Raw genomic sequence first — 10,483 nt, 5'->3', positions numbered from 1 at the left:
AGTCTTAACCGTCACAGCTAAGAGGTCTCTCTGTGACAAAAGCGCTCCTTGTGAAACAACGATACCTATAAAGTTTTCAGGACCACTAAACGACGAAGCAGCGTTTGTGCCTGTTCAAGAAAGTTGTAAAAATATCTGTGATTCAGTTATGAAGAAAGCCAAGAAGAAACCTGATAACCCTTAGAGTTGATTAAAGTTTTGGGCTGTTCATTACATTGCGTTTATTTATTTAATAGGTAAAGGTGGTTTTTTGAACACTGGCAGTGATAATCATTGCCGTAAACATAAAAAATATCCTAGATTCTTTTGTCATTTTGCAAATATCCATTAAGTTCTAACTGGATATTTGCAAAAAGACAAAAGAATCCTTATGGTGTGACTGAGGATCATTTTATTGAACCATAGTCACACCGGTGTGGTTATCACTCTGTGTGACTATGGGACTATGGGTGATCAGCAGCCTATCTCGCCAAGAAGTGGCTCTGCACACCACCTTGTGTCCGTATACACAACAGGACCCTTCGTCTGATTCGATCGACAACCAGAGTTTCACTTTCGTAATATTTAGTACCTTCCGAGTAGTGTAAGAAAAATAATAGTACCTTTACAGTTAAACAAAAAACTTGAATTAATTTCCAGCAGGACCCTCCGTGGTTTGAAGGTCTTCAGACCATTGGTGTATATCCCTGTATAGCGGTGCATTAGTACCTTCAGATTATCTTCGTTTTCTTTTAAAACAAATATTAGTTTATAAGAAATAAATCTACAAAATTTTTATACTGCCAGCAGGACCCTTTTTTGTTTTGGTGCTTTCAGTCCAGACATTCATATTTCCTAGCAGCAGTATATTAGTACTTTTCAAAAAAATATCGCTTAATTAAAAAAAAATGTATTAAAAAGTAATAAGACTGATTCTTTATCAGAGAAAATATTCTAACACTTTTATTTATGTGATGCAACCAATGATCTACTATGATCTTTATTAACCCACGCTGAACAACGTTTGATTGATAATTTCTATTGGTAATTGTAATTTTGATTGGTAATTGTAATTTTGATTGATAATTCCTAATGTAAAGGAGATCATCGGATTTCGGCCCAGAAGTCAAAGTGCCGGCCAAAAAATAATTTTGCTATATTCCGTTAGATCTTATCCGTCTGAGTATTTATTACTATGGCACCAAAGCTGTAGGGTCAATATCTTCGGTTTTATTCGAATTAAAAGAACTGTATTTTTCATACATTTTTGGTGAAAATGTAAAGTGCCGGCCAATTAACAAAAATGGTATATATCCTTAGAACTTATCCGTCTGAGCATTTATTACTATGGCACCAAAGCTGTAGCGTCTATATTTTCGGTTTTATTCGAATAAAAAAAAAACTTGTATTTTTCATACATTTTGGTGAAAATGTGAAGTGCCGGCCAAGAAACAATATTTGTATATCCCGTTAAAACTTATCCATTTGACCATTTATTATTATGGCACCAAACGTCTATGACCATTATTTTGGCTTTTATAGGACTTTACGTTTTAGTTTCTACGTATGTGAGTATGTGAAAAGTGCCGGTCAGCAAAAAAACATGCCAAAACTATCGAGAAGATACCTGTAAATATTGTTCACTATGACAATAAACGTGTATGACCATTAGTTTGGCTGTTGTTGGATTTTTAAAACCTCGATTTTTGATTTATTTTGTTATAAAATAAAATATGACGGGCGCGTTATTTAAAAGATCGTCAGAATGTTTATTACTATGACATTAAACGTCTATGACCACTATTTTAAACTCAATTAGATTTCTCCAAAATCTGGAGTTTTCATAGATACCTACACTTTGGCGAAAAAAGTTTTATCTGGCGATAATGCAGGTAAAGGCGTAATATCGTGGTCGTCATTGGACACATTTTTATAAATCTAAAATAGGTTTTCGTTTGACCACTATCTCACCTGATGGTGATACACGCTTTAGAAGCTTATTTTTTTTAAGAAATGTGAGGTACTATGCTATATCGGCCGAGTAACACCAGGACATTGTGATCGGCATACATGCAAAGTATAACTGCCCAACTCCTGTCTTCCCTAACAGCTTCTTCAGACGTCATGCCAAAATACGAGTTTCGTCACTAGATGGCAAGCTTATCTTTGGAGGGTGATAACCATCTACGATCAAGATAAATCAATACCATAATTCAACCTAAACTTAGACCGTAACGTTGAGTCGAATGCAAAAACTACAGCCAACGTCGTGTCTAAAATCAGATAGTATTAATATAGAAGTTCACCTAACAACACACAAAACAAGAACACAAAGTATTTATCTGACTAATAACTAGTCATTGGGAAAGCTCTGCTTGTTGTCATTGTTAAAATGTATATAAAAAAAGTTTTTTTAAAAAGTCCAATAAACGCCAAAGTCTACATTTGGTAATATATTAAAAAAATACGTTTCAAGTAATTTACCAAAAGATTTGACTTATTTTGTTTCGCTGGCTGACATTTTGCCATTTGAACCAAAACGGAAAGAGATTATTATGACTTTTATTCGTCTAAAAGTCATAATAATGGTCAAAAATGTTTTGCGCCAGATTATTAAATGTTCTAAAGGTCCTTTGTAATCCGCCGTACCGCAATTTTTGCCCAAAGTACTTTATTTTTAAACAAAATAAATAAGAAATCAAGATTTTTAAAATAAACTAATAGCCAAACTAATGATTGTACACGTTTGGTGCTATAGAAAAAAATGTTAATAGGCATCTACTCGATACTTTCTACATGGTATTTTTGCTGGTCGGCACTTTTCACATTTGAACTAAAACGTAAATTCCAATAAAAGTCAAAATAATGGTCATAGATGTTTGGTGTCATATTAAAAAATATTGAGAAGCAACTATTAGACAGATTCGACGTATTTTTTTCGATTGCCGGCATTTTAACATATTAACCAAAACGGAAAGTCCAATAAAAGTCAAAATAATGGTCATAGACGTTTGGCGCCATACTAATAAATGTTCTAACGGTCCTTTGTAATACGCCTGTATCCCTTTTTTTCCCAACGGACATAATATTTTTTTCTACAAAATGTATGAAAAATCGTGATTTTTAAAATCCAATTAAAGCCAAACTAATGGTTATACATGTTTGGTGTCATAGTAAAAAATGTTCAGAGCAATCTACTCGAAAGGTTCGACACATTTTTTTTCTCTGGCCGGCACTTTCAAATTTGGGCCGGCCAAAGTATGGAGAGCCGATGATCTCCTTTTGTAAATATAATTTATTTTTTGTTATAATTTTCATTGTGTTTTCCTTTTTGACGATATTAAACTACGTACCTACCTAATATAACATGAAAACTGATTTTTATTTCATTGGTTGCATCACATAAATAAAAGTGTTAGAATATTTTCTCTGATAAAGAATCAGTCTTATTACTTTTTAATACATTTTTTTTTAATTAAGCGATATTTTTTTGAAAAGTACTAATATACTGCTGCTAGGAAATATGAATGTCTGGACTGAAAGCACCAAAACAAAAAAGGGTCCTGCTGGCAGTATAAAAATTTTGTAGATTTATTTCTTATAAACTAATATTTGTTTTAAAAGAAAACGAAGATAATCTGAAGGTACTAATGCACCGCTATACAGGGATATACACCAATGGTCTGAAGACCTTCAAACCACGGAGGGTCCTGCTGGAAATTAATTCAAGTTTTTTGTTTAACTGTAAAGGTACTATTATTTTTCTTACACTACTCGGAAGGTACTAAATATTACGAAAGTGAAACTCTGGTTGTCGATCGAATCAGACGAAGGGTCCTGTTGTGTATACGGACATCCATTTTTGAATTTGGAATATGAAAGTAAAAGCCATAGGTACTTTTTACTACATGTATTTTATTACAAAATTAGAATCTACATTAAAGTAATTTAAATTAGAATCCATCGTAATGAACTTATCAGGAATGCTATACCATCGTGGTGTTATGAAGAAATTTTATTGGTCGGCTTTGTCGCCATTCGCTTGGTCTTTCACTTCCTTGCGTACTGGGCCAGTCTGAGTCACTGGGATTTTCCTCTCACCTTGGACCGCGAGAGGAACTTTCCTCGTAGCGATGATAGAAAGCACACCGTCAGACGAGAGCCTTGACTCTACGTTTTCTGGAGGACACTCTTCAGGCAAAGAGTAGCGTCGAGTAAACTGACGGGAAATATACCCGTGCGAATCCTTTTTCTCCTCATGTTTCCCCTCAACGACGATAAACCCGTCCACAGTTTTCACACAGATCTCATCGGGCGCGAAGTGCTGGACATCCAAGTTGACTTGAAACTTGTCTTTATCAGACTTGATACTTGATCCCAGGTCTCTCGCAGCCGCCGCCATGTGACGCCAAGGCCGGTAGTACTCACGGTTCACCATAGGACCGGCTACGACGGACAGCAAGTCATCAGGAGTCAACCCCAAGCCGAAATGTTGGTCCATCAAGCGGCGAGGACGCTCCAACTCTTCGAAAAGGAACGGAATCAACGACATCTTGTAACGTCTAGCTAGTCGTTTTTTCTAGTAAATCCTGAAAACACGTCGATGCTCTCACAATCGTCGAGAAAATAGCGTTTATTATTACCGCAGAACAATTTTTTTCGCAGATGCTGCACCTCTCCACTGCTCCTTTGCACTGCACGTTCTTTTGTTTCTTTTTATTCAAACAAATGAAATGATTTTGAACAACGAATTCCCGCGAAAATTTCCGGAACTAGTCAAATGAAATAATTGTTTTTTGTTAACTGCGGTTTCCTCTATTCATAGCAATTCAATTTATGTAAATAAATAAGGTAACGTAAAATATATTTTCAACGACATTCTTTATTATAAAATAGTTAAATTATATCTAATTATTCCAAACTTGACCACTCAGTCTTGAGTGCAGTTTTACCGACGTTATTTAGAGCCATCTAGCGAAATAAAATGTATAGTCTGTTTACGGTGCGGTGGCATCCATGAAGGTTGAATCTGAGAGCGACATCTATTAGAGGTAAGGTGCTAAATTACAATCAGCGACATCTTTTGAAAATTTTGCAAACCAATTCAAATTCAAATTATTGCCATAAAAAGTTGCGAATATTAAAGGAGGTAAATAAATGACAAAAAAGCTACATCATTAATTTCTTATTATAAAGTTACTTATTTCATAAAGTACAAAACGAGTAATTCGTTAATTTGCGGAATGATTAGTTGTATATTGTAGAAAATTTTTCAATCGTGAAGAAGCAAATATAAGAAACAATGAGGAAATAGCAGAATTGTAATGGTAACACCATTTACCGCAACATCATAGTGATTTGTCATTGGTCGACGACTCGTTCGACGACATTCGTTTTCGTTCGTGTTTCATTCAACTTCGTATTCGACCCGTACACGCAATACACCGAGTTGTGATTATTTCTTTACAAATCACAATTAACAACATAAAAGTTGCTGATAGTGCTGTGATTTATATTCATTTTTTATTTTTATAAGTACTTTACTATAGTGTAAGTGAAAAGTCGATAAATACGGCGTGTTAGTGCTTGAAACACGTTTATACATTTTCGGCGTTTTGTCGATGTCGTGATTATTGTTTTTGTGATTTTACCTGTGCGATAATGGCTGATAATACGAAATTAACTGATGAGGAGCGTTCGGAGATCCGGGAACAGTTTTCTCAGGTAATTTTTGTTTTATTTGCGGTGTAAATTCGGCGTTTTTGCCGCTTAAAATGCTGACGATGTCATGAAATTGATTACCTGTAAATGGGACGTGAGTACGTAGACATATTTTGCAATAATTTGAGTGTCTTTGCCTTATAAGGAGGGCACGCGTGTTTTAGCATGTCTTGCAGGAGGTCGGGCCATGTGGTCCACCTTGGGGGACAATTATACGTGTATTTATGCTGTATATATCCGATACAAGTAGGTACTTAACTCCACACATAAGTACCATACCATGTGGATTTGACATTGGATGATGTTGTCATACAGCAGTCTTATATAAAATATTAATGTACTTCATAAATGAATAGTACTATCAATGTATTGTTTCTCATACCTTTTTAAAGAATGAGCAAGTAAGTTCTTTCTTGTTTACCCTATTCAATTATCTAGATGGGTAAAGGTATATTTGAAAGAAAAAAAGAAACATTTATTAGGGACACCTACAGTAATAAATTTAAACAACTTACACAAGAGAGTACAAACAAATAAATAGGTAGGTATGTACAGTAAACATTAAGGCACATTGAAATTGAGTGTAAAATTTTATTAAAACAAAATTTTGACTGTACACAGTACAACTAAACCTAGTAATGGTTTGACCATACACCAAATATTAAAACAACTATAGGTATTCCATGCCTTGATAGGTACAAAAATCTTGCATATTATATTTACATCTATGTCACATCATAAAAACAATATTCTAAATCTAAATCACAAAACAAGTATTCTGTAACAATTACTTTAACGAAACTCGTTAGTATAAAGTATTCAAACAATACTAAGTGCCGATAGAAACTCAAAACATGTTTCGACAGCCATTGTTTAGTATATTTACTTAGCTGACTTCATTTTGTGGTACGAAATAATTGTCTGTTTGTTCTAAAATATGAATAAATTGAAGAATGGATCACTCTATTTTTGTAAGATTCGACTCAGATTTTTAGTTAATGTGTCAGTATAGAGATAAATCGGAAGTTTGCTTTTAAAATTACATTCTGTATTATTTTATGTAATTAAAGAATTATATTTTTTTTCATAGTAGTCTTTCATTGCTGAAAAGTTCTTGAACATTGTTTACATAACATAAGCTCATTACTATATCCCAATTGGGGTAGTCAGAGATAGGTAGTTCATTACGTACATGTGCCCAACTGGGCTCCATCAGGCCTATTGTCTTGAATTTTGTACCGGGTGAGAGCCCGGAGAGAGAGTTATTGTCACCAAATGCATAGCTTTCAGCTTTTTCTGTTACTTATGGTTCTTCCCACAGTTCCCACCACATTAAGGATTATGGTGGAATCGGTTCTAGTGAAAATTTGCATGATAATTGGTATGATACACTCTAAAACACCTGCTTATACTTGCACGACCAATCGCAAGTAGCAATAGAAAAAAAATCTAAAACGATCAGAAATTATCAACAATTCCTCAATTTGGAATTGAAAATCTAATAGGTACTTTAATCTGAATACTAAAACTTTAGATATACTAGGTTAATTCACATCGTTGCTTAAGAAACTAATAATTGTTTCTCTTAAATGATAAGTTGATAGCACTTTAACAATTGTAAATATAATATTTCTTAACTAGGCAAACAGATAACAAGACAGTCTAAACAGAGAGTTACATGTCCTACGAACATTACTTATCAATATGTACAGTTTACATTTGTATGTTAATGGTGTTTCCTGCCATACAGGGTGTTAGTACATCGTACCAAATACGATGTGACATTATTCTGAGTTAATATCAAGTGGAATCTTCCATTCGCAATCATTTCATCGCAAAAATATGGAATTTAAAATAATAATAAAAGAACGAATTTTGTGACGAAAATTCCACTTGATATCAATTCCAAATTATATCTCAATCATTCCTCAAAGTTATAAAAATATATCTTGATAAAAACTAAATAGCAAAAATACATTTCTCTTCAAAAAATCAAAACAAGTTTATGTTTTGTGAGCATTATCAAAAAATAACATAATGAAGAAAAAAGAAACAGTAACATAAAAGAATAAATTATTTATTATTATTAAAGAGAAACACATTTTCATTAAAATATTAAATTTTATGGAGATTAAATTTTTTATTATTATGTAGTACAATTTCCCATTTTTGGAAAAAAAATTTAAGTCCAATCTTCGGTTAAAAGTGCGATGGCAAATACTTACTCATCCATGGCACGTATATGTGAATATTCAACATGTGCGTCACTTTACATTACTCAAACCCATTTTGCCAACACATATGGTTTAGTATTCAACACAGCACTTATTAGTTGCCTTGACATGTTTTGTCCGTATAATCTTAATGCGAAAGTAATTTTATTTATTACTCAATAATGTCTCTCGTGCATTACAAATTAAGTAGAAATTGAAGCGTTTTCTTCTTTCGTTACGTCAGTTACCAACGAAAATTATGTGAAGGTGTACTCAGTTCATCTTGCGACGAATGTACCTTTGACTACCCCTAGAAATTCGGATGAAGTTGTGAACATATGTTAGATTACACGACATGTTCTGAGTACCTATTTGTCATTGCTAGCTTGGAATAACAAACATAATTTACCTTCCTCCAACGCATTTTCACAAAAGGCATTTGCCAATATAGACTTAATTAACTGTGAAAATGTTTAATATAATATGCCTATTTCTAAATTTTGGGCAACCCTACGATCCAAACCACCTTCTTGAGAAAATGTTTAGCTTTTAGGCTAAATCATGGAATAACCTGTCCAAAATATTTCTTCAACCAAGACCATATCTAACATAATATAGCATCGCGCATCATGCAGATTTGTATAGGTATACAGTATACACCTACTCCTCGCCAACTATGTTCAAGTCCCATATAAAACGGCGCGAGCCATAACCACCAAAACCATCTGGAAGGTCATAAGGGCTTTTTCTGTTACTTATGGTTCTTCCAACCACATTAGGGATGATTATGGAATCGGTTCTAGTGAAAATTTCCATGATAATTGGTATGATACATTCTAAAACACCTGCTTATACTCAAACGACCAAGAGTCGTAACCACCAAAACCATCTGGAAGGTCATAAAGGCCACATTGAAGCAATTCACCCAAAAAAGCAATATTGCTATTTGACATTTGTTTGCATCGCGTACTTACTTTTATAATGCCCAAATGTCAAATTGCAATATTGTGTTTTTAGGTGAACTGCTCGATGTGGTGTTTTAACCCCCCCGTTATTGCTTACCCAAAACTTTGCCTCGTTTAATACGTGATAAAATGCAGGTAGGTAACACAAATACCTACCCATGGTCTGTGTCTGTCAGCGCATCTGTTTATAGTAACAAGTTTATAAGAATCTTTGAAGTCCTTACTAGAATACCATGGTGTTTATTGATAAAGTTTAAGTGGAGTAATGTGAAGTGTATTTTATTGATGAGCGGTAGATGTAAGTAGTCTATTTTAAAAAGTATTCACTGCATACCGAGCTATACAGAGGCCCAGAGGTTTTCTGGTAGCTAATGAGCCACTCTATCGAATTTTACATTTTGAACGTGAACGTGAAAATACCCTGTATAATTATCTGTTGGGAGAGTCATTTATTATTCTTCTATAGTGTGGGTTGTGTGATAAATCACCAACATTAGCAACCCTGGCTGTCATTTACTAAGATATTTATATATAAGTCACTGATTAAGATTTTATTTATGTCCATACAGCCATACATATATCTATAGAGAGGTTCACTTTTGGATTTTAGTTCGCTTAGAAAAGAGACGGCACTACTGCTCATAGTTTTGGGTTGCTTGCTTACCCACTCTTGCAGAAAAAAGTTATTGTAACGATTACGTTACAATCGTTACTATAACTTTTTTGATGTAAAACATCTTTAAAGTAGAAGACCAAACAAAATAAGTACCGAAAATGATAATAAAAACCAACAAACAAAAGGAAAGTTTGTTTTTAAACTTTTTAACTACCCACAGACTAAATAATTTTAATTTAAGTGACACACCTTTGGAGAGTGAAAAGCGACTAAACTCGAATCTTTGACCTTGCTTAGACTACGTAGTTGGTGATGGTGACTGACTCATAAAATAAAGGAAGTGTTAAGCGCTTTGTTTGTTTTGGGACTAAACTTTTTCACGGTCTAGTAAATGATAATAAAAAAAAACAGTGTGCGTTCATCTGCTATGACTATGACTATCTTCTTCTCCCGTGTGGGTTGTAAGATCAATGACCGCATCCACTCTGATGTCAGGGTGCTATTCATTTTAAGACGTGCAAAGCGTCAAACGGTCTCGGTGGTCCAGTAGTAGATGAGGGTTGGGCTCACGATCCGGAGGTCCTAGTTCGATCCAGAGGCCCAGGTTGAAGAGTTAAGTCCCAAAAAAACATTATTTTTACGCGTGTCCCCACCCGGAATCGAACCCAGGAAGTTTTCTTCCTGCTCTGTTTTGATGCTTGCTCTATTTGAGTGTCACAAGTTTTGATGCATGCACTATTTGAGTCACAAGTTTTGATGCATGCAGTATTTGAGTGACAAGTTTTGATGCGTGCACTATTTGAGTGACACAAGTTTCTCAAATACCTAAGTTTTTCAAAGAATTTAAAACAAAAATAAAAGAGAATCGCACGTGTTATTCTTCCATCTAGGCGTATTTATTTACGGCGACCTTGTCCAAGGAATGTTAATAGGAATGCGCTATTCATCGCTATGACGTAAGACCTAGGTACCTACGTACCATCTTCAGG

At 34.3% G+C, this 10,483-nt stretch overlaps 2 protein-coding genes across 2 annotated transcripts in view; one reads left to right on the top strand and one right to left on the bottom strand.

Annotated features, from left to right (window-relative positions):
* Positions 1–3,986: 3,986 nt before the first annotated feature.
* LOC126377915 (protein lethal(2)essential for life-like) lies at positions 3,987–4,809 on the bottom strand. Its single transcript, XM_050025970.1, has one exon. The coding sequence runs from the start codon at positions 4,529–4,531 to the stop codon at positions 3,995–3,997; it is 537 nt and encodes a 178-aa protein (XP_049881927.1). The 5' UTR covers positions 4,532–4,809; the 3' UTR covers positions 3,987–3,994.
* Positions 4,810–5,344: 535 nt separating this feature from the next.
* The window catches only part of LOC126377841 (plastin-2), a 62,380-nt gene continuing 57,241 nt past the window's right edge, over positions 5,345–10,483 (top strand). Inside the window, exon 1 of the mRNA XM_050025811.1 lies at positions 5,345–5,703. Within this exon, the coding sequence (XP_049881768.1) occupies positions 5,641–5,703 (63 nt within the window). The 5' untranslated portion in view covers positions 5,345–5,640. The remainder of the gene's footprint in view (positions 5,704–10,483) is intronic.

This window comes from Pectinophora gossypiella, chromosome 24 (assembly GCF_024362695.1).
Source record: "Pectinophora gossypiella chromosome 24, ilPecGoss1.1, whole genome shotgun sequence".
Taxonomy (NCBI): domain Eukaryota; kingdom Metazoa; phylum Arthropoda; class Insecta; order Lepidoptera; family Gelechiidae; genus Pectinophora; species Pectinophora gossypiella.
The sequence above is the reverse complement of the archived record's forward strand: the minus strand, read 5'-3'. Positions and strand labels throughout refer to the sequence as shown.